Source organism: Synchiropus splendidus, chromosome 7 (genome assembly GCF_027744825.2).
Source record: "Synchiropus splendidus isolate RoL2022-P1 chromosome 7, RoL_Sspl_1.0, whole genome shotgun sequence".
Lineage (NCBI taxonomy): Eukaryota > Metazoa > Chordata > Actinopteri > Syngnathiformes > Callionymidae > Synchiropus > Synchiropus splendidus.
Window position 1 is genome coordinate 13,228,584 of NC_071340.1, and position 25,124 is coordinate 13,253,707.

Consider the following 25,124-nt stretch of genomic DNA (forward strand, 5'->3'; position numbering starts at 1 on the left):
TTAACTTAATTATACACACAGTCTATTTTTTAAATCACCTGCAAGCTGTGGCTTAAAAAAACACAATTTACCTCTCAAAATCATTGGCTGTGCGCACTGTTTCATAATCCATACTTCAGAGTCTTCGGCCACCAGAGGACACAGCTACTGACAATTAAGAGTAACTTGTAAACTAATGTAAATTAAGAATGACTATAGTATCTGATGGATCATTAACTGACGATAAACTTCAAAACCCAAAAGATTTGCAAATGTTTCATCACTTTAAGCAACAAAACATTAAGTCCTTTCTGCATGACCCTTGACCCCAGGATTGATAATATTGGCTCCAACAATGCTACAACAAAAAAAAATACACTTTTAAATTGTGAATTCTACATCGTAATCAGCGAAGAAACATCTGATCTATTTCTAATGATATTATATGAATTGAGTGGATCAAAAATCGGATGAACATATGGGGTTCCTCGGCAGTGAAGGGGTGCTGGCCGCGGTGATGGAGCGCGTCTCTTCATTGGTGGTCGGTGAGCAGAGGTTGTGTGACGGGCAGGTTGTATTTGATTAGAGGGCGGAGGGGGGGGCATTACCGCAGGGAGAGCGGCTGAATCACAGAACGGCTCTCCTCTCCGCCGTCACACCCACCGCTCCGTGTTGTAGGTTCACCGTGACGAGCAGGAGGGAGGACCCACGGAGCGCAGCGGCGGACTGCTGCAGTGCGAGCGCAGCGGGAGTCGCGGCAGGAAAACACTCGTCCGCACACAAATACTCTCTCACGCACACGGCCGTCGTCAGCGAAACTTGGTCTATGGAGAGATCGGTGGCGGCACCGTGGACACGCAGGCCGACATGGACGAGTATCTGCGAACGGTGCAGAGGAGAGTGGGGGTGAGTGGCTCAGCGGCGGTGGGTGTGATGGATGAGACTGATGTGTGCGGTACAGGCTGCGGTCCTGTTGCTGAGGAGGACGCGAGAGCGTCTCGCGAACACCTGTAGATACGCCACAGACAGAGAGGCGTGTGTTGCTCAGTGAAAACACCGTGGAGACGCGTGCGTGCAAGAATATCAACGTGTTTCTGCGAGGCTGCTGTTTGACGAAGGGAGACACTGACAAGTTTACACACAGGCCGCTCTTCCCTGCAGACACCGACCTCAACTCGTGCACCCTTTTTCCCGCGAGAATAAGCAAGGAAATGTGGGTTTCTCTGAAAACATGTCCGCCACGAGAGCGCTAGCATGGTATCATATTGAATCGAGCATAAACTCGATTGGAGCCTAACACAACCGGAAGTCCTAAAGAGTGTTTCGTCACGTGCACGTTGGTTAAACTACCGATCTTTCCTGCCTGTTTTACAAAATGGTGCCATCACCCGTTACTCATTCTCAGATTCACCTGAAAAATAATGATGAGAAGTTTAATATGAAGGATTGTTGATGCATATGAACTTGTCATGGTGTAACAGAGGTGTATCAAATGCACGGTCCATGGGCCACATTTAGTCCAAGATGCAGTGGTACCTCGGTTCTCGACCACAATCCGTTCCAGACGGCCGTTCGAGAAGCGAATTGTTCAAAATCTGAATCGATTTTTCCCATTACAGTTAATGAAAAAAGAACTAATGCGTTCCAAGCCTTAAAATAGTCTTTTGTAGGAGTGAATGTAGAGTGTCTGCTGCAGGTGCGCTGTTCCTCTATGTGTGTGGCCGCTGCATGTGGGAGGGGTTGCCGAGTGAGTGACGTCTCTCCAGAAGTGAAGAGGTGCCCGGTGCGTGTCCAGCTCTGAATGTGCGCTTCTGTGCAGTTTGGCTGTGACAAAGTCATAAACCAAGTAACGCTCTGTCCCAGACTCGCCTCATCCCTGTCCCAGCTCCAACAGGACATCAAACCCTGGAGTGAGCGCTCCAGCCTCGGAGGTGTGGAGAGCGAGCACCTCCCCTGTGACACTCTACCACGGTCCAGTGCGGAGACAGGAAAGGTTTTACACCTCAATATGAAGAAAAAAACAGTCAGTAAATGTAGCTAACAGGACACGTCTGCATCCAGAGGCTGTGTTATACACAATAACAAAGCGCGTTGTGGGTCAGCTGATCGGTCCGCACACGTTATGTTCTTTCTGGCTTTTTTTCAGGGGCGTTCGAGTTCTGGATTTTCGTTTGAAATCCGAAGCAAAAAAATCTCAAATTTTTTTTGTTCCAACTCTGACTTGTTCTAATTTCGGGACGTTCGAAAACCGAGGTACCACTATATATGCTATGGCTAACATAGTTACTGGTGAAACCAATGTTGTCACACACTACAACTGCCGTGATGAACAGTTGAAGCACCTTGAGCTGTTAATGGTACATGTTAAAATATGGCTGATTCCCAAGGCTAATTCCAATTTGGGCCAAGACTTTACTGCACCTTTCATTATGACACCTCTACAAATGAAATCTACAACTCAGGTCTCTTAGTAGGCCATAGGTGAAGTGTTGTTTCAGTATATTATGTAGTTCTGTTGATTTTGTTGAGGTAAGAAATATGTGGAGAAATAGTATTTTCACTACAGATCACCACTAAGATGGGTGACGCCAAATGGATCCAGTTTTAATTCATCTCACTCCTGACCTTATGGCTCTTTTAAATACTGAGAATTCTTGGTGATTGTTCCTGTAAATACAGTTAAATAACAACCTCTTGCAAGAGTATCACAAGAGAAGACTATGGGCGACTTTTAGCTGCAGTAAGGCGTCCAGTCCTAATGCTGGGTTTTAATAGGGGGCAACCACAGGACAGAGTCCAGATTGTGATATTCAGTGGTTAGGGATTGTTTCAGGGCATGTATGAAATGTATTAACACACCTTGAATTTTACAGGTTAGTGGACTATGTATACTGAAGTATCTAATGTATGTCATGCATTATTGAAATGATACATCGACTTAGTCGTGAGATAACTGACTTTCTTAAGTTCCGTCCCCTTTTCTGGGCTTTTATCCAAGACAGCTGAGAATTTGTGACTGTCTGCAGAAACCTCAACTTGTATTGGTGTTGATTGATTCTATTGTTTTGATGTGAATGAGTCTGATGAGCCTAGAGCTGCTTCCCTTTTTCACCACCATGAGTATCACGTTTTTTGCCACTCCAGCAGTAGCTCACCCCGGTGTTGAGCGCCTCTTTCTTAAGCCAATGTGCTTCATGTTAAAATATGACAAAAATTAGTTTTTTCTTTGATGATTAAAAATGATAAGTGTGTTTCATCTATAGCTTATGACATCACATATATATATGTATAGATATTGTCATGTATTTGCTAACGTAGAAGAGGTCAACCATAAACATCCTCCAGTCATTTGCAAAACCAGCTGATTTTTATAACTTCTCAGCCGTGAAGTGCCTCCGCTTCATCACGGTGCAAAGGTTGAGCCAGTGAATGATGCGACGTGCCTGACATAATTTATGTCTGTGTGTTACTTCTATTTGATTTGATCGCACATGTAAGTTAGCTGCCTAAATGTGACTAAATGTTATGTTGAAGCATCAGTTCCTCCATACATATTGTAAACGACTCCAGTACAACAGGTTTAATATTGGTTGTGCAAATTGATTTTTGCAAATTGATATCAACGTATGTTCCTATATTATGTATTACAGAAGCACAGCGGCAAAAGTCAACACATTATTATTATTATTATATGTATTTTTAATGGTACTACTACTAGTAATAGTAGGAGTAATAATAACTTATATTTATACAGTTTACAGAACGCTGTTCACAAAGGGTTTAACGGACAACAGAGAACGTAAACAAGAACATAAAAATAATGTCTACACATGTGCGTGTGTGAATCCCCATTGTCATTACCCATGTGAGGTATATCTGTAATAAAGTTGCGGTCTGGTGCTGCTCCCCTTCAACTTCCGCATGCGTTGCTTTCAGTAGTAGTAATATAGCGTTTTGGTTTGTGATGCTTCTATTCAGTGGTTATCCTCGTTGTATCAATATGTATATTATTTCATGTTCGTATTACAAATACAGTGATGATTCCTTTTTACGATAACTCATTTTGCATTATCGTTTTTGTGTGCAAAGCTGTGAGCAAACACATTTGTCACTCATTGTGCGGCTGGTGCGCAAACATGCAAGCCTGGCAATTTTCGACGCGTATCTATTAGTTTGATCAGCAGCAGCTGTCCAACAGAACACTTATGAGATTCTTTGTCTGGCAGTCTGTGCCAGCGTTATTACACGGTGGTGAATTAATTTTCTAAAGGGACCACATTGAATATTGCAAGACAAAAGACCTTTCAATTCACATTCAGAAAGATAATCAGGGTTAAATGCAAAATATATTTTTATTTGAGCGTGTGCCGGGCAAAAGTACAAATACGAAGTAGAAGGATTTGCTTTTTATTCAATTTGTTGAGGACAAGTATCACTCCAGATAGCCAGGATAGCACTCATCAAGAATGAATCTTGTTATATCTGGCAGCACCGAGGTCAAGTGGAGATCAGGCAAGTAAAATCAGAGTAAAAAAAATTGTCTGATAAGGAGTATAGCAGCTGATGAGAGTCCCAGTGGTCACAGATAAAGTGTAACATAGCATCACTATCAACCATCTCATCCTCTCTTTTCTTCTCTCAGACACATACTTTATCACTGGCTTTCAACCTGCTAATACAGCGGCTTTGATGAGTCACATCTTTGCCAGTGGATGGCCTCTGTCCAGAGCGTCCATACTCCAAATTACCTGGCACTTATATATAGTGCTTGTGCGCCCAGTATTCCTCTGCTCTCATATTCTTTAGTCTGTGGGTATTTGGTAGTGCGCAACAATGTGCTGAGTAGCGGCCGCTTTTAGGCCACAGACAGACAGACTGTTTTTGAGCGAAATGGCTTTGACTTTGAACACAGCTGTGTTGTCTTTTCCTTCAGTTTTGTAAGTAGATTATCATAGTACAGTACCATCAAACATCACAAAGATGATCTGAAAATGTATTGTGCCGTGGTTTTTCCTTGCTTTTCCTTTACTATGTAGTCATAATTTTGATTTTCTCACAATTTTAGAGACTCATTTGCAAGTCTTTGTGCGAGGCAGCCTAGTTTCGTGTGTCTAACAGTCGGACTGTTAGACACACGAAACTAGGGGGAGAAAGGGGAGAAAAAAAATCAGATAATTTAGGACAAAGAGCAGCTTTTTTCCAACATGTCCAAAGAAGGCAAACATAACAAAAGGTATACAACATCACTGATAAAGAACAGCATAAAAGATGGGTTTCAATAAGCAAGGAGCTCTGGACGTGACAATTTTCTTTCAACAACACTGCCATTTGAACAGGATTTAAGTGAATTCAACACGTTTTTTTTTTTTTAAAGTGTCACTCACTGTAGGAAAAAACGCTTAAGTCTCTTATCGCTCACAGCTTTGGTATTTGCTGCAGTAGATGGTCTGGTTGTTAGTAAAATGAACCCACCTGAGGTTTGCGCCAACATAAGATAATAAATAAAATTATAAAAAAAAATGTTAAAGGAGGAAATATAAGTGCTGTATTCTTTCGTTGCTGCTGTCACGATTATGCTTACAGTAAAACCAAGATTTAAAATGTGCAATTCCTTCTGACAGAATTGTTAACAGAGTTTCAGAACTTGAATGATACGTTCTCCTTCCAGGACACACTCACTTGCGTCTAAGCGCCTCACATTGCTTCCTCGCAACACTCTCTTAATGCATTGCTTCACTCTTAACCGCATTGCTTCTTTCTTTTCTCAGACTTGTAATAAATCAGCCCCTAAGTGTTGTCCTTTTTCGTCCATAAATGAGTGTGAGGAAATTTGGGCTTTGGGTGATAACGTAGAGCAAAGTTAACCGCTTTAATGATGTGCAAAAAGAGTCATTAAGAGAGGATAATTACTGACAGTGATTTGCCCATCTGTCATTTAAAGGCGACACATTTACAAACCCGACAAAAGCAGAGGAAAAGAAGCCTCTGATAGAAACACATCAGATTGACACACACTCATGCTCGCACTGCAGTAGGACACTTAGTGGCCTTTTCCTCCGCTAATGCCTCACTTCCTTTCTCTATCTAGTATTGATTTTCTGCTCCATCAGTGTCTCCAGTGAAGGAACTGGCCAGCTTTTCCTTCCTCATCCTACAGAAGCCTCTTACAGTAGCCATCCTTTCATTCCCTCGCTCTTTAAGTTCACTCCCCATCTTCACGCTCCCTTATCGAATTTCTCTTTTCTACTTGGGCCTTTCTCATTTCCCCACCTCGGTAAGCGTTGTGGACATTATGTTTGTTTTTCACTGGACTTTTTCACATCAGCCTTCTGCATTTTTTTTTCTTTACATTAAACCTCTTAACTTAAAACACTGTCATCAATATGTTTTATATTATACAATATTCAAAAGTATTTGCAAAACTCCTGTTTATATATCTATCTATATATTTATCTATATATCTATCTATCTATATATATCTATATATATATATTATTTTTGTATACATTACATTACATACACATTATTTTAGTCACAGCAATTAATCACAGCATGAACAATAGCACTGGAATACTGATGTACTGCCCAAGGGAAAAAAAAAAAAATTTAGTGGTACTGTTCAGCCATTTTTTAACAATAACAGATTGATGACAGAATTACAAACATGAAAGTAGTAGTAATAATATCATTCTTATCAATATCTTCTCTTATCCCTAACCCACTGAACAAAAGATCTTCAATTTACCACCAACCACATACATACCAACATGACTTGGGTGTGTATGGGAAGCCTCAGTCCCGCTCATCTACTTCTGCCTCATGGGACCCAAGTTAACAAAAAATATGAACAGGAGTTAGTGGAGAGAAAAGCTGTGAGAAAAAGTTCTTGATCTGTCATTTGTGTAGTCCAAATAATTGTGTTTTTTCACGAGCAAATAAATTAAAAATGACACAATAAACGTAGTAGAAACTCACATCAATATTTATGATTTCAATTAAGCTACATCCAGGGCATAAGGCAGAGTGGACCAGAAAATAACATTTCATCTCAAGCCGGTCTAATGCGCAACTTCCAGTTGTTTTTAAACCTGATGCGCCTCTAACTTGACCTCACACCTCCACTACAGAATGATGGAACTGCTCCTCGTCGGACCTGCGACGCCAAAGACTGTCTGCACTGAGCTAACAGAGCGAACAGCTAACAATGACGTCTCACTTCAAAACTTTGTTGATACTCGTAGACTGTCAAAGTTTGCTTTACGGTTTAGAAGTTGGCTAAAACCTAAATGCAGAACCAAACAAATGCGCTCTAAAACGTGAAGAGAGAAAGAATCACTGCGTTATGAAGCTGAGGAAAAGAATGTGAAAAGAGATGTTTGGATATTCATCAAACTTGAATATATATATATATATATATATATATATATATATATATATATATATATATATATATATATATATATATATATATATAGATAGATAGATAGATAGATAGATAGATAGATAGATATGCATCAAAGTCAAATATTTCTGTCCATTTATTCATTCCATCTAAGACGGCCAAACCAACGAGTACAACCAAATTATCTGAACAAACAAGTTCAGGAGAAAACCATTTTTCTTCACTAGAAGAATTCTTTTATTTGTAATTATTTATTATTATTATTTGTCAGAACAAAATAAACTTCAACATTAAAGTGCTTACAGAAAAGCGGAAACACAACATCAATAAACATTGTATCAGAAAGAGATTATAACATTGTAATTACCAGATCAAGACTCCATTTTTAAACTAAACATGGAAAACTGTGTTGCTTTCTCATGAGAGAAGCAGAGGACAGGGTGAGATGGGGGAAGATGACTGTGGCCACCCCTGAAGGGAGAAGCCGAAAGAAAAAGAAGAACTGAAAACTCAACTTTCCTCAGTGAATGGCTCCTTAATTTGGAGTTGTATTGTGATTGCAGAAGAACATACAAATATGTGTGAAATTGCAGCCAAGTTGATTGACATGAGACACTCAATCTCAGACTGTGACTTTACATTTGTCACTCATGAAGTTCAAATGACGCTTTGCTGTGTCAATATTTACCAAGCATCCTACTGAAACAGATTTTAGGATTTTGAAGTTGGAATAAAACTGTTTCCAGTCGACACTTGAATGCAGTGTTCTGGTTGTGTTGCAGTAGTCACTTGCCAGTCCTCGGCTCGCACATCCATCAAGATGGGTTTGAGATATGTATTGTTCCCACATTCTGATTAATTATGCAGACTGCAGGTACAGATGTGATAATTCAGCTTATCTGATGGAGGGGCGGAATTGGGGGGAAAATGTTTCTGTCTAATCTCAAAAGTGAATGTGGCAGAATTGAGAAAATAAGCAGAGCAACGTTCAGTCTTGGTAATGGATCTGCTGCACTTAAATGAGCTTTTATCTGCATTGTTGGGTTAAAATAATGGCACACTGATAGCCATGCTTCAGTGTTGTATATATCTTTTTCATAATTTAGATTGATGTGTGGCGATTATTCTTGTTATTAGCATTTCATCCACGCGGTCCGCAGCATCATTAATTTTGCTTTTTTTAATGTTGCAGTCTCTAAAGTGGTAATGTGGGCAAGGAGTGTTAAATTCATGTAATTTCTACTCATGCAGTCAAGCTGAGTGATATCCCATATTTTATGGAATAATCCACGATGAAAGCTGTTCATAATTTCTCTGTCTGTGTGTGTTTGCAGGCAAATGAGTTTGAGGATGGTGTCCATGCTGTTCTTGGAGGACCAGGAGCAGATGCTGACACTGTGGCGGCCACTCTGTGCTTAGCGCTGCACCTCAGTCAGGTAATGTGGTTTTAACACTTTCTCTCAGAGTGTTTTAATTTGCAAAACTTTTTTTTCTGTCTCACATGCAGTGCCACAGGAGTTTTGCAAATACTTTTGAATATTGTTCCATTATTTCAGGTTTTAATACTGAATGAGTTTCACCTCCTTTGTATTCATAGTGAATCCCAAAACACATCACAGCATGAACAATAGCACTGGAATACTGATGTTCTGCACAAGGGGAAAAAAATTTTAGTTTAGTGGTACTGTTTTGTCTTTTTTTTTTAACTGTCAGTCACTTGTGTTGTCGCTGTTATCGTTACTTCTGATCTTCTCTTGTCCAGATTTGTTCAGGTTTTTCATTTCCTTTGTCATCAAGTTTCACATTTTCACTCCCACTATTGCAGTGTACATTTGTCTCAGTGTGGTTCGAGCACATAGTCGATGGAGGTCCTCATCAGGAGTTTGTTTACATTATTCAACATTATATTTTTTCTGCAGCAGTAGCAGTGGTCTTGTGTTACTGTGACAGGAGGTCCCCCACACTGTGTCTCCAGAGGACGTGTGGGAGTGTCAGAGTACAACGTTGTCTCTTTCATTTACATTTGTTGATTATACGAAGTTGTGTCTACTGTTTCTGTACTGTTTTTATATGAGCTGCTTGTCTATATTCAAACCCAGAAATTTCTCCATGACCGCTTTCCATTATTTGTTAAACAAGGTGCCACCACTTTTCAGTTTGAAAAGACAATGAATTGAGAATTTAATGAATTTTCTTTTCAGTGTTTTCCATCAATCTCCAAGCAGATAAAATAAATTTGTGTCATCTGCAAACAATACAAATAACAATGACTCACATATATTGTTAATATATAGTATACATTTCTTTTTCCCGATCTAACATTGTCGATTGCCACATACTGTGTTCAGATCCACTTCCTGCTCTTATATCACTGTCAATATTTTGGACACATTGAGAATGCAAATGGAATGTGTCAACACCAACACTGTTGCGTCTTCAAAAACTTGGCCTCACTTGGGTTTCTGTTGTGACCACAGGGGGCGCCAGCTGACAGACTGTGCTTGCCAGTGCTGAGCTGTGAACAAGGTGTATTGGCTGAGGAGACGGTCAGGTTTCTGCGGCGGGTCAACATCCATGAGAGCCTGCTGCTGTGGAGAGCAGATGTAGATCTGATAAAGCTCCATAGCGTTGGAAAGCTTTCACTCACCCTGCTGAGCGATGGACTGCTAGACAGGTCGGTCATAGTGCTCGCCTTCGCTGTTTCCTGGTGATGGGTTTAAGGTCTCATGGTGAAGGTAGGGGTATGTATTAGATTGTGCCCAGTTTATCATATTAATGACACGTTCTAGCATTAAAATTTTCATTCTAGTTTCATCACCTCCGATGATCCACATCCAAATACTCATTTTATAGTCCCTTCTAAGTCATTTTACTGCACCAAATGTTGTTGTGAGTACATGGCATGCGAGCGAAGATTGTAGCCTTGATGTAGAGCCTAGCTGGTTCCTGGCAGTAAGTCTGTATTTGTTTCAGCAAAAATTGAGAGTGTTTATTTCAGGCGTATGTGTGTTCATCATTCATGGCCTTAAGGGAAGATGAATCTATGCAAATGCCTCACAATCATTGCTGTTTCTCCTGAAGCGATCCATATATCCTCTCACCCCCACCTTCTCTCCCTGCCAGCTCTGAGTACCACTCTCTGGAGTCCAGCATCGTTCGAGTGGTCCATAACAACAGGCAGCTGGACGCAGCTCATGATGGGGCACCGTCCGCACTGGCAGTGGTTGCCAAAGAGATTCTTCAAGATCCACCAGAGCGCATCGCGGCAGCGCTGAGGGAGACTCTTGGAGGTGAGAGAAGAGCAGATGCCCCCCAGGGGGAGTAATGGGGCGATGAAGGAGGACACACGCAAATCCCCTGACATGACTCGCTTAACACCCACCAGGAGAGAGGAAGATGCACAAGAGAGAGGGGTTTGAAAATGTGAGGAAGGAACGATGCAGAAAGACTTATTGAGTTCTGTAATGGGACTTTTTTTTTTTTATGAACGTTGATTTTGTTTGATATGTTATTTTGTGAAGCATTGTTTTGAGAAAAGTTTTACAAGACGTTATACATGGTTGCAAATACTAGGGACGACTCTCAGAGCACGATAGAATGAAAAAGTCTGGGTTGAAGCCCAATTGCGTTTTTATAGTGGGCATGTAAATATATGGCGTGTGTAAGATGTTGAAAGAAAGTCAGTGACGAATGGCAGATGGCCTCGGAGCAGGTCAATGTCTAGGAAGTGTGTTAAGGTTCTCTAGCAACCACTGCTGCCATTAGAGCAGAGTGATCCCTGCTCAATACTGCTCTTCTGCAGTTCTCGTCAGCTGTCTCTCGGTGTGATTTACAATCCGAGACAGACGGTGCATTGAGGGAAGTAAATTAAAGTGTAAAAACAAGGGGTTCAGAGTCACACACGGGGGCAGGCAAAACATCTTGCTAATTAGAATAAAATCATTAATTCTAAATTTAGTCCAAATGTCATGTTTTCAAAGGCGAAAAGCTCAAACTTTTGACAGCTCAAACCTCAACTCATTCTCGCGATCACACATCTCCAGAATGGATGAGCATCATGCACTAACTTCAATTTAGTAAATATGAACAGATGTATAAATAATATAAAATTGCTTGGGAATTTCTTCTATAAAGGTAATAAATCTAATTTATCTTTTAGACATTTCATTTCAAGTCCCTTCACCCATATTGTGAGCATTATGGAAATTACTGTGAAAGACATAATATATATTTATACATAAAATTCATTTTATTCAGTATTTACTTCTAGTAATCAAAAAGAAAAACCTTCATCACTCCAAATAATTACTTTTAAAAGCAAAATAATTGAGCAAATGTTAAAGTAAATCTTGTCGACATAATGGAATTGAAAAAATTACCCATTACACATACATTATGGGAATACTGTGAAACTCGTATTCTGCAGCCATTGTTATCTGCTTATTTTAAGGTGCAGATGGCAGAAATAAACCATAATAGAGCAGTCTATTTCGGAGAGTAAATTCACACTGAAAAAAACCCTGAGCTTTTATCGTGTTTTTTTTATTTTATTATAATTAGTATTCACATTTTTTTCAGGTTTTAAACATGTTTAGACAACACATAACACATAAATTGTGAATTTAAATGTGTATTTGAAGTGGCTCTGCAACTACAAAGTGAAGCTCAAATGAAGAGACGGGGCCATCCGTCAGCCGAGTTGGAGAACCTCATGAGATCTTTGAAGCGATGCAGTGAGGTCCCCACAAGGATGAGTGAGGAGGATAATGTCCAAGGTGCGTATCTTTCATTTTTAATGTTAATGACCATGTTAAACTGAGCAGCTGTGGTAACAACTTACCTCTCGCTTTAGGAGAGGGCAGTGATTCATGTGTCTCTTTTTGTCTGTCGGGAAACTCTTTGTATTTTCCTCATGTGTGTCTTTATATAACTGTTAGTCCTCTGGTATGTGCGTGTGTGTGGATGGGATTAGACCTGGAGCGGTTGTTGTCTTCTGACCTGAAGGAGTTCTCGGATAGAGGCATCACCTTGGCCCTGGCTTCAGTGGCTGCTGATGAAGAGGTACGCTACTGTCACTTTCAGTTCGTGACTTTTTTCATGAAAAAAAATGTCGTCTTAAAAATTAATTCTTGCTCCAATTATCTGATTAAAATAAAGTTTAATATATGTGCATACACGGTATAATAAACATAATAAAAAATTATTAGATTATTATTGTGTCAGGCAGCATCATATTTCCGGTGTCTTTAGTGCACTTTATAGCCTTTAAACAATCCAGAACTCATAAATGATAGTATACAGTGTGAACTAGAAATTGACTAAAAATGAAAGAAATATTCAAAACGTTTTTAACCAAAAACTAAAATAAGAGCCCAGAAGCTGGTACCATGTTGAAAAAAAAACATTTTCTTCAAAGGAGAAGTCAGTTCTAAAATAAATAAATTAGTTGTTCTTTTTCCTTTCATCTTTATGTTTACAATATATGAAGCCAAACATTACAAAATATGAAATATAAATAGGATAGATTTTAGGAATCACAAGCAAAAAAAAAATTATAATAAAAAAACTGTGTTTCAAAGGAGGATATACTTTCGGAACATTGTAATAACTTTTTCCCTTTAAAAGTTGAAGAAAAAAACTATATACTGTGTATACATAAATGTATATGGCTATCAAGAACGCCGCTCACTATCCCTGGGATGTTGCAGGCTTCTACATGCAGATAAGATGTAAATCAAAGTGTCGCACCACCAAAAACAAAAAAAACACCTGCAACTTGACATTCACTTTATTTTTACGATCTCCTGTTGCCTTTTTAAAATTCACATTTACACCATGTGCCCGCTCAGTACACCCTCACCAGGTCGACCCCTCATCCTCTGTCTGCCACTACTTCTAATGTGTTCACCCAGCACAACGACTACTCCTCCCCAAAAATAATTCATTGTTTCTTTTCTATCTTCTTCTCACTTCCAAATCCCATTTTTCTCGGCGACTGCCTAGTGTGCGGTATTAAGCTATGTGTAAAATAAATGATGTCTGTAGCCGTAGGGGTACGGCTCTGCCTCCCCCAGAAAACTACCTAACGTCCAAGGAACATTAAACACCCAGATCCTCGTTTAGTGAATAAATAACCATTCATTTGAATGACTTTGTATGTGGCTGCGTACCGGACTCTATGTGCATATTTTACCAGTGCTGCGCCGACATGCTGTGTGTCAGGAGAGAGAGAGGGAGAGACAGAAGGAGCAGGAGAGAGAAGCATTAGTGACTTAATATAGAATAAATGGCCAGGGGCCTGTGTGTCGCCAGCGGACCCTTCAAAACCAGTGCGTCATAGTGGGTTACTAATGACCTGAGATCGGGCTCCAAAATGAACTCCTCATATGCATGTCGTTTGCAGTGTGTATATATTTATATATTATTTTTTAATTGTGTTTGAAAAGAGTGCAAATCGTGTGGGAGTCATTTATAGAAGGGGCTCGGGGAAGTTCTGCCTTAAATGATTCTTTCCAGAAAACTAAATAAATTAGATTCAATTAGTCTGTAATGGTTTATGTGTTTCTCAAAGTTGGATCCATGCGTGGGTGTTTGCCAGCACTTGTGCGGGACGGTGTTAGATTCATGGAAGCACTTCGATGTCATTGCCTGGTCGGCGGTGACAACAACTTTGTTGGATGGTACTGGCCGGTGATCAAATGTGCAACGTCACTCGACATCTACCATTCTGGTAATACAAAGACAATAGAGTCTCCTGAATGTTGAATTTTATTCAGAAATTTGCTAGTTTAATCCAGAGATCTGCCGAAGGAAGCGTGTTTGATCCGATGATTCTGGTCCTCCATAGTTAAACTAGTCAACACGATCAGTTGTAAAACATCATGCTCGATACATTTTACACAGAAATGTGTAGCATTTATGGTATTAAAAGTTGGTTAATAAAAAGGCTTGTTTTACCAACACGCTCTCACTCATAGAGTCTAGCGTACTCACGTTGTGAAGAGATATATTGCGCCCAACGTTGACACAGAAGTGAGCCCTGACATTCCAATTCAAATGTTTCCCAGCGCCCAGCATTTCTTGATGTTCGAACACAATGGTTAGGGGATGGATAAAGACGCTGTACGATCACAAGCTCTTGATACTTTACTTGGGATGAGCTTGCCTACTGCCCAGCGCCGTGAATCTAACTTGTGACTATGTGATGTACTATATGTACCAGGTGACATGAAATTATGTTCCAAAAGTGGAGCCGGAAAGAGCACCATCCTGTGGCTTAACCCGGACCAGAACCTTTTTTACAGTCCTGTGAAGCGCTGACTACACCTTATGTGTCAATATAACGTGAATGGAATGAATGGTCCATAGCTGATGGCCGAGTAGTGACATGTTGGTTTTACTATTGACAAAAATAAGGACTTTTTAAGGGTCATTTCAAATTTTCACTCTACAGATCAAGCCTGTAAATGCAAAACAAAGCTGTCGAAAACTGATCTACACCCTTGAGACCATCAGTCACTTTCTCCAGCATTAAAAGAAAAGTAGGGACCACTTTCTCACCTGTCACTTTCCAGAACACCGTGCGATCTAATAAATAAAACAACAAGCATTACGGAGACGGTGGTGGCTTCTCTGTGAGCCCCAGACTCGGTACAACTTTTCAAAAGGTAGTTGATGACAAGAACTTGGCAAGAATGGAAGAAGAAAAAACTTTTTTTCCCGGTTTGCTAATGTCACTGAGTGTTTTTGTTAACTGAGTTTTTTTGTCTCAAAAATTAGCGCTGGCAGATGAAGCATTGGTCGGATGAAGAATTGTCATGCTGTGGGGTTGATGAACTGTAGGAAGGACAGGAGCCTGCAGCCTGTCACACACTCACTCACACACGCACAGACACACACACACACACACACACACACACACACACACATACACACTCAGGCCATGGTAATTGACGTGTTTTGTGTTGCAGATATTTAAATATAACCTCATGTGGTAGATTTACTTCAGAAAACATGAGATAATCCCAAAGAATTCAGCAAGTTTTGCCTGTACGGTTTATTAATCTCTGATATACTGTGTCTACATATTTATCAGAGATACTGTTTTGTTTTGTCAACGTTGATTGTCTCTAATGTGTTGTTTGTTCACGGTCCTCCGGCCCCTCTGTTTGTTTATGCGGGGCCAGTGTTCCCTTTTGCCTCTTGCACAAATAATTATGCTCATTAATGAAGGGGCCCGCAGCCACGGCACTCTGTAAATGCTTTCTGATGAGAGTCACTCCGAGACAGCAGGTGTAGGGAGGGCCTCCCAGGGACTAAAGATTGAAGACCAGAAACGCAGGGTGCCTCCACAACCCTTGGCCCCTCCTTAAATCTCTGTATCATTACAGCCTCACGCAAGACAAAATAACCTCAGCAAAACAGATTAAATATATACTGCAAACTTGTATTGTTTTATACGTTAAAAATGCTTATGGAGATAATGCTCAACCCACCCATTATTTCAGCCCCATATCACATGTGAAATTACGTATTTTTCCTCCTCTTGCATCCTCCCCCAGTGGCTTGCTTGGGCTTTGAGGGCAAACAAATAAACAAAACAAAACATTTGTGGACTCAACGCTTGCATCTTGGCCCTACAAATCCCTGCACAGAGTTGAGCGAATGAAGCTTGTAGAAAAACAACATATTAGACAGACAGACAGACATTTGGGAGTCTGTTGTTTCAAACTTTTCGACCCCCTCCCTTTCCCCTCTGTCTTCCCAAAGACCTCATAAGCAACAATGCTGTTGTTGTTTTGTGTATGTGCGTGCCTGGTAAATGTAATATGCTTGTGTGTGTGTTTGAGCAGGGTGGTGTCAGCTCGCTCTTTGCCACCCCATTTGCTGTAGCTGTACCGCTGTGATCACAGACAGATGTATAAATCAAAGCTCGCTTGATGGATTCATCAGGGTGGCGAAACCATCGCCTGAGAAGAGCTCACAACTCTCTTAGCGTTCTGACGGAAAGGGTATGCAAAGATCCTAAATGGATGAACGCTTGATTAATTCTTTGCCGGAGATGTTGGCGACAGCAGGAAATGTGTTTTTGCTTTGACTGTGTTTGCATGGGAATTTACTCACACAGGGCGTGAGTTATGAGGCCTGAGTTTGGTACCTAAGGCTATTGTGCATAATGATGGCAGGTTGGGAGAGCTGCAAGCCGCCGCTAAAGACTTGCTACCTGTGGAGCGCAGACAACTACAGATACAGAATGGGTCTTTGATAGAAGTTGGGCCGAATCTGTTTGTACTCTTTGCCCAAATGATTATTGGGTCCAAAACAAGGTGCATGTTTATTGGGAAATTCATTTGCAAGCATTCAAGTTAACATCAGAGCATGTTCCCCTCAAAACTTATTTTACATTCACGCGAATGGCTCTTCTCCAAAGTGGATATATATTTGAACTAGTGGATAGTTATTTGAACTAAATAGCTCCTAAAGACAGTATGAAATCACTGACAGAACCAAAAACGGGACCCAAAAAAGGAGTGCCCTCGAAGGTTTCTGTGTCGGCAGGTAAATAATAATGACACATGCAGTATATAGGTTTTGCCACAAGGTTATGTGAGTCACTTGGCAAAGGAGGGCGCGATCATTAGCCAACATGTTGGCAATTTATAAGAGAAAGGCAATCTGTGAATCTCAGGGTGGCAGAAAGGGGCAGAAAGAGGAGGGGCTGGCGATATGAGTAGTAATTTACTCAGTTAAGAGCCAAATGGCAGACAGACTGTCGCCCTGCGTGTTATCTCTGAGATTTGCACTTCACTCATTTTCTCAATGTATCTCGCTGCCGGTGTGTGTGTGTGTGTGAGTATGTGGGTGTGCAGTTAAGAGTGCAGATGTACACAGTTGGGTCATAACGTTTGAGTATTAACATCGTCGGAGCATTTGTACTGCAAATCAGGAAGACTGCTTCTTTCCGACTGACGTTTAAATGCTTGCATATTTACTCCTGGAGGCAAACGCACGCACGCACATGTGTTGAGCTTTCATGCGGCTTGCCTCGTATGTTTGTCCTTATTTGAGTGAATATGTGTGTTTTAATGAAGTTGGGTGGCTTCATTGCACTCATCAGGGTACCGGTGTTGAGAAATGGGACTGTCAGTGAAGGAAGCGCTTCTGTGTGCGCGCACTTGCCGTGCGCGTGTGAGGATTAATGGGCTTGAATCTGACAGCTGCCATATTGTGGTGAGGGAGCAGGATGGAAGGATAGAGAGTGGGGAGGGGGCGATGGGAGGGTGTGTGGTAGCCCCCTTCATCCTCACAGGTTAATATTGACACAGCCTGGGCAGACACGGTGCCTGTAGCTCTCATCCATCACTCTCAGCGGACCCCAACAGACACGAAGAGGCGAGGCCTCATGGCCACACACTTCACTTTTAAAGTTTTTGAATAAGCCACGCACTTTCATCAGTTTAACTTCAACACATATATTTAAAAAGAAGAGTGCCATAATATTTTGCCACTCTTGACAAAACCAACAATTGTTGAGGCATCTATTATAATTAAGAATTTGTGTATTACTCACTCAAACTGTCTCTGCATAATCTGAGCAATTCTCCGTTGCAAATGAGCGTTGCCAAAAAGTAGTGGTTAATCATATCAGAAAAACAATTTCCCTTGACAAACAGAACAATCAATTAATGCTACAGTGCCTTCATCAATCTCGGTGCGTGTCATGGCATTATCATAATCTGTGCGCGGTGGCTGTTTTAAGAGCAAACATTAATTTCTAAATCATAAATCATCAAGTGTCTCCATACCCCTCTGCGCTCTCTGACAGCTCTGTCATCGCCTTTGATGGAGCTGCACTTGAGTTTTTACAAAAGACAAATGGAATAATGGGCACAAAGGAAGGCAGGGGTCTCACAAAGTTTCCCACCCAACTGCACCCGCGATATTAGGGATCTTTGTTCGTCATCATCTGCCAAAGACAATTAATTTTGATAATTATTTTGTTTACAACTTTTTTCATAAATTCATCAATGACTTGTCTCGACAAGTTCAAATGTTCACATCACAATGGGAACAAGTGAGTGGCAAAACAATGCAGGGAGAAGTTTGCAAAACATGAAGAGAGATTCAACATGTAGACAGGAAACTCACCTGTGGTGATGAATCTCTTCCAGTATCTCATCCACTCTGTGGCTCAGATGAAGCATTTTATTGATCGTCGTGGGTATGATGGGCTGTTGGTCCTCTTGACCTCAAGTGGCCCCGCTGATCCTTCTCACCAGCAGGTGGCTGTCTATTCTTACAACTCTGACTTCTTAAATCAGGTAAAGTATAAAGCAGCACACACAGCAAATCTCTGGCCAAGATTAGATTTTTCATGCAAGATGTATACTTTCATTTCAGTTATGCCGTGAGTTGGAAAAATCCATGAACTGGTCACTATCAAGGGGAGTAGGACCAGGGGAGTGCCTGCAGATGTATCACCTGGCTGAAGACACTGCACTACTCTGCAGTACTTCTCTGGAAGAGGAGCTTCAGAGCCTTATAAAGGAGTTCATCAGTCGCCACAGCTCTGTGCTTCCTTGTCATCCCAGCAGTCGAACCTCTTCCACGGAAGGAGTGGCCGGCAGTGTTGAGTTTTCCCAGGGATCATCTGGAATAAATGACATGGATGGATCAGACCTGGAGCGAATCGAAGAAAACGGCAGACATGTGGCACCCACAGCTAGGTACGTTTTATTCATCGTGCGTGTCCACAAAAGTATTTTTGAAAAACAGTTCAACGACTATGTTGTGTCATTTGAAAGGGTGGTGGCAGACGGTGAAGAAGAAATAAGAGGAGCCGGAACTGGCACGAGTGGAGAGCTTGTAAGCCCCGACAGTGGAAGGACCACAATCCGCAGCAGCCGTTCCTCCAAAGAGAGTTCAATATTCCTAAGTGATGAGAGCCCAATTGGAGAAGTAACAGGAGGAGGATCGATGGGAGGCGCAGCCGGGCCCTTCCTAAGGAATCCATCTCCCTTAGGTTTGTCCTCCCTCTCTCCCCCTGTGCCACCTGAGAGGAGGAGACGTCGTTCAGGAAAAAACAGGAGTGAGATCAATGACTTGTTTAGTTTTGACCCTCTGCATTCGCTCCCAGCCAACAGAGAGTGTGCGAAAGCGGATGGGACCTTGGATAAAAGCGATAGCTTAGCAGGAAGCTCAAGCCTGTCAGAATATGAAGAGTTGAGTATCGTGGATTTCTCTGGCACTAATTCACTGAGTGGCAGCGACATAAGAACTTTTTCCGCTGGCTACCATGAACAAGGGAATGAAATGGATACTCTTGTTCCTCAAACCCCTGCGAACAGCCTGGTGGGAAGTTGTCCTTCCACTGGTTGTTACGGCAGAGTCTTTGCAGAGGATGTAGCTGAAAGAATTAGCAACTTACAGCACAAAGACAGCGTATCGTCATCATTGTCTGAAACATGGGAGGAACTTGGTTTTGATATCCCAGGAGCACTAACCCCTCATGATTCTAATGCACCGGCAAGAGTCAGGGCTGAGAGCCCCCAAAACCTTTTGGAAAAGATAAGTGACTCTTCAGAGCGAGAAGCTAAGCTAAGAGAAGGCGTAAACCAAAGAGGAACAGGCCTTGTACCCCAGCTTAGTTTAATCACAGAGCAAAGTGAATCGAACTGGAACACGGATTCCATGCTGAAAGACCACTGGGGCCCTGCGACGTTGTCGGATTTACAGCTAACTCCACCTGAGGAGGAAGTTGACGAAAAGCTACCTAGGATCAAAAACAAACCATTACCTCCAAAAAGGAAAGCAATGCCAAACTCTCTAACACCAGACACGTCTAAAGAAGAAGATGACTTGTCACACAGAGACAAGGAAAGTCGGAAGATGGAACTGTTGGACTTTTGGACCTACTCTGCTCAGAAGGGATTCATTAAGTCAGACAGCGGGACGACCACCTCTTATCCTGAATCATTAGACATGTGGAACATGACTATCCGTGATGACAGTCTGTCTCCACTTACCACACCGGATAACTTGTCTGAAGCTTCAGGTTCATTCTGTGCCGGGACGCCGGTGGTTGCTGGTGGTGCATCTATTGAGAGTCCAGGATACTCTTACGGTGTCATGGAAATGTGGAACACAACAATCCAAGAAGACAGCTCTTCAACTCCAAGCCCAGAAGCTGCAGAGAATGGGAAGAATGCCCAAACTGAATTATCGAGTTCCAGTGGGGTGAATCAAATGCATGCAAATAAACAGGTTCGAGAAGAAATGTCATGCGATCACAACGTGAAAATTGTCATAAATGCCCCTGAAGGTCGGGAAAGTGAAGACACCTTTAACAGTGGTAGTGTTGCTCAAAACTATACGGAATATGAAAGAGTTTCTGACCTGTCTGGTGACATGGGGGACTTCCCTGGACCTAGTATGGTGACGTCGACTTCAGAATATGATAATGTAGGAATTGGTTGTTTGAGCAGAGCGTCATCGCCAAGTCCTGTTGCTGATATGATTCAACTAGAGGACCAGTCTAGTCCTTTCATAGCAGTAAATATACCACTGAAAGTGAGGGAAGATCATGAGCAATACCAGGAAACTGACTGCCCAACACAGGTTGAATACAAAGATGATACCTTAGACAGAGACCAGACAGCCATCCAGATGTTTCCTAGACTAGGGGAATTAAGGGACATGGACTGGAGGGAAGAGGGTTTAGTACACAGAAGTCATGATGGAGGAGAGCAACATCAAATGTTAGACCCTCCTCCACTAATTGAGGTCTACAGTTCTGTCACCAAAACTGCTGGGGGTGAAGACCAAACAAGCCCCCACAGAGGTGCCCAGATCGAAATCAAGATTGAACATGAGTCAGTCAGTGGTTCCTCCAGAACTACCTGTAGAAGCCAAGAGCATCTGGACCGTGACAGTGTTGGAAACCTGGAGATCCGAGTGCCAGGGACAATGTCACAGAGTTCCAGCTCTGAGGGAGACAAAGATACACTTAAACAGAGTCTCGATAGCCTTCACCCAGGCAGCCACGAAGAACTCAGGTCTAATTCAGACGGAGACTCTTCATCCACCCTGGAAATGGATTACATCATAGTGTCAGGAACAGTTACAGAAGCTGACAGAGAGTGGAGCCATGGACCTAAAGGAATGGAGAGGCATTTGAAGGGGACAAGGAAACCAATGGAAACATTTAGCATGCTTTCCTGCGCTGCGACAGTTCTCAAGTCTCATGCTCAGGCAGCCCATAGAGAACAAAATCAAGCAGACCAAAGGTCCACCGTTGGTGATGAGAGCAGATCTATTGGCCGTGATGAAACGATGAGCCACTCACATTCAAAGGATACTGTTGCATCTCCAGTCACTATTGAAGATGGAAGTTGTGATGAGAAGTTAAGTGGCGTGACCAGAAGTGCATCCCCTTCACTGAGATATTCATCAGATCACTTCTTGAAAACCAGAGAGGAGGTTTATGTTCACTCACGAATCTCAATGGAAGATTCAGATGAGGGTGGACAGTCGCCGTCTCTAAGCCCATCATGCCCTGCATCATTGGAAAACCTTCGAGACTGGGAGAAACAAATGCCGCAACTCTCATCAGAACTCCAATCCCCCGTGCTTTCGAACAGTTCCGCCTCACCCAATAGTTCTCTCCTCGGGTCTCCATTAAGTGACACAGGTTTCACTTCAGAAAAAAGCCTTGCATTACCTTTCTCTGGTGACTTAATGGAGGAGGAAGAAGATGGGGATGAGCAGGAAGAGGAGTCTCACCCCAACAGGTTTGAAGGGGGAAAACAACAATTCCAGTCTGATGACCTTCTGAGCTTCACAGAAGAGCTGGTGCAACTTCACCGAGGGCAATGGCAGGACCAGCAGGCAGAAGCAACTGACATGAGCTCAATTGACTGTGAGAAATGGTCCTTTGAACATCTCACCAGGCGCTGTGCCCCGGAGAGCACTTTAAGGTAGGAAAAATCCTTCAATTATCAAAATGTGTTTGGGAACCTTAATACAGCAGTGGATTCGGTGACGCAAGAATTGCATCTTGACATGTTGCACAATGTGGTTCACGCCGAATTGCTGCATGGAATGTCCAAAGTTCATGTCTACAAGTGGAGCACACAACAAAAGTATCCTTTTACTGACAGTGTTGCTTGTTATAGCAAAGACAAGGAAGTCGTTTGCTGTACTTTAAGATAAGCAGTTTCGTGTGGAGGTATTTCCAAAGGATGGTGTCCTCTGATGTTTCGATTGCCAGTTCGACTGAGGTTTTCAAAGACCATTTTTTATGGCACCACTTCCACGTGCAGAGCAATTCTTTCATAGAAACATTTACAGCTCCATATCACAAGACGTTTTTATTATCAGCAGTAGATTTACAGCCATACAATCCCTCATGCTGTTTTTTGGTGTAGTTTGTGTCAGTTAGACGGATATTAGATTTCCCAAACATTTGTTAAAAGAAAGAAAAATTGCCCTCTTGAGAGCGAATTTACAATTTTAGGAGGGCGTTTCTGAGACTTTGGGATTTCTGATCAGCTTATGAGTGATGAGCCTGCGCCAAAAAACAGATTTGAAATCCAAGTGTTTAAAGGCAGTTGAGAAACAAAACTCTGTGTGTTTGCACATGTGGGATTATTAATCTGTTCACGGCTCATTAAATATGCATTACCTGCCTCATTACTGCCGCAGCCCAACCACTGCTAATGAAAACATCTCCCCTAGTCTCACAAGGTGTTTGTGTATTTGTCTTCACGCGTGCATGTCATGTTTGTGTGTTTACGATAGATATGAGACTCAAACTAGCTCTTTGTTGTTTACATTTGCGTATACAGATCAAATATTTGAGCCGGTTTGTAAGTATAAATGGTTAGTTAACTTTATACCCGTGTTTTTTTTTATCTATTGTACTACTCTTGTATTTTTCTTAAATGTTACTATTTTGCTTTCAAATGGATTATAACCCTCCAATGTTTCAGTGTCCACATTGTCTGTCTTATTAACATGTCTGTCTTATTCTCCCGCAAAGATACGAAGAGGAGACTGAAGCGCACTCCCTCCAATCAGCCAATGACAGCCCAGCATACCAGTGGGAAGAGTGTCCCAATGTTCCTCCAGGTCACACACATCATGGGTACAATTATCACCACATTGACCAAAGAACTGAAATGCAGACTGTCTGCATGGATGCGAAGTGCGGCGGCCTGCAGGAACCAACAGACGTCTACGCAGAGTTTAACACAGACGCCGCTTCACAGCAATATGACAGTGCCGGGGCTGAAGGATACTATGACCACAACAAAGCCCAGTCGAGCTTTCATGAAGGACAACACCCAACATTTTTACATGGCGGTGAACCCAACGCTGTGTCGGCTTCAGAACTGCAGAGTTCTCAGTTTTACAGTGGTGACCACATCCTCGATGACTCTCTGCACGACCAGTTTAATGTGGGTCACCTGTTAGATATTCCCACGGAGAATGAAGATCACGCGCGATACGTACCTGGTGGGTACGTTCACTTTCTCCACTCAAGGTAAATAACCTCGAAGTTGCACTTCTAAAAGCAGACATATTAGGTTTTCAGTTTACAAGGATTTGACATAATACAAAGCCAGTGGATGCCAAGTACAACATTTATGATTTTACAAATATATCACCTCTTAGTTAGTGTTTACGCATCACATAAGTTGGCAGCTCTGTTCTTTTCTGAACACCATGTTTATGTTGGTAACATTTTAGAGGTCAATATTCCTTGTCTAAACACATTCGATTATTGTGTTTCTCATTTACAGGTGTTTTTCAGTGGAGTTCCGTAAAATGATAAAGATTGGCCCTTGCAACTTGATCATAATTTGAACAGATGCTTATATTGTCATATGGATTTTAGTCTTGTCACCACTCTTCTTTCGGACGCTATTGCTTTTCTTATGACCCAGAATTCCCAAGATATTTGTCCCAAAATTTCCCAGTGACAATGAATGGGAGGTGGACAAAGCACTTCAGAATTTAGCCACAATTTCAACGGCTTACAAGCAACATGATAAATGGGAAAAAAGTGAAATTTAGTGTGTGTGATTGGCGCAGCAAAATTATGTATTAATTTGGTCGATGTGGGAGAACGTTGTGTCACAAAAAAATCGTTTATAACGCATTATAACACATTCACAATTTGCGTGAGTCTCAGGAAAGCAAAGACAAACTCACGTTTCAGCTCCTTTGAGTCCAATAGAAAAGCAGGCGCGGCTTCACTGAGAAAAACTCACAGATGATTCAACTTGCCATCCATTGCAAACCATTTACTGCAGAAACATGGAAATCACATCTGTCATGGAAGAAAAGCTTCAGAGTCTCACGGTGCTCTCATTTTTGCGGCTTCAATTTCTGAGATATCCTTGTTTGTTCTGTAGGTTTGAATTTGCCACTCAGTGTCTGAATGACCGTGGAAGTACAGTATATCTGTGCCAGTCAATGTGGAATAATTCCAATATGGAATTTCCGATACCGACCTTTTTTTAGCATTGTTTTAGATACATTCAAATTTCTAACGCTGATATTTTTCCACCTCCCAAAAAAGATTCAACATCAAAAATAGCATTGTTTTAGATACATTCAAATTTCTAACGCTGATATTTTTCCACCTCCCAAAAAAGATTCAACATCAAAAATAGCATTGTTTTAGATACATTCAAATTTCTAACAATGATATTTTTCCACCTCCCAAAAAAGATTCAAC

The 25,124-nt window shown here is 41.7% G+C and overlaps 1 protein-coding gene across 3 annotated transcripts in view; it reads left to right on the top strand.

Annotated features, from left to right (window-relative positions):
* Positions 1 to 627: 627 nt before the first annotated feature.
* The window catches only part of LOC128762316 (uncharacterized), a 31,743-nt gene continuing 7,246 nt past the window's right edge, over positions 628 to 25,124 (top strand). For 2 of the 3 annotated variants that reach the window (XM_053870489.1, XM_053870490.1), the window contains exons 1-10: positions 628 to 885; positions 8,716 to 8,817; positions 9,859 to 10,055; positions 10,505 to 10,671; positions 12,022 to 12,156; positions 12,354 to 12,442; positions 18,553 to 18,702; positions 18,782 to 19,107; positions 19,186 to 22,356; positions 23,421 to 23,924. In XM_053870489.1, coding sequence (XP_053726464.1) covers positions 847 to 885; positions 8,716 to 8,817; positions 9,859 to 10,055; positions 10,505 to 10,671; positions 12,022 to 12,156; positions 12,354 to 12,442; positions 18,553 to 18,702; positions 18,782 to 19,107; positions 19,186 to 22,356; positions 23,421 to 23,924 — 4,880 coding nt within the window. In that variant the 5' untranslated portion in view covers positions 628 to 846. Of the gene's footprint in view, positions 886 to 8,715; positions 8,818 to 9,858; positions 10,056 to 10,504; positions 10,672 to 12,021; positions 12,157 to 12,318; positions 12,443 to 18,552; positions 18,703 to 18,781; positions 19,108 to 19,185; positions 22,357 to 23,420; positions 23,925 to 25,124 lie in introns of those variants that run through there. The other variant, XM_053870491.1, reaches the window with a different exon arrangement.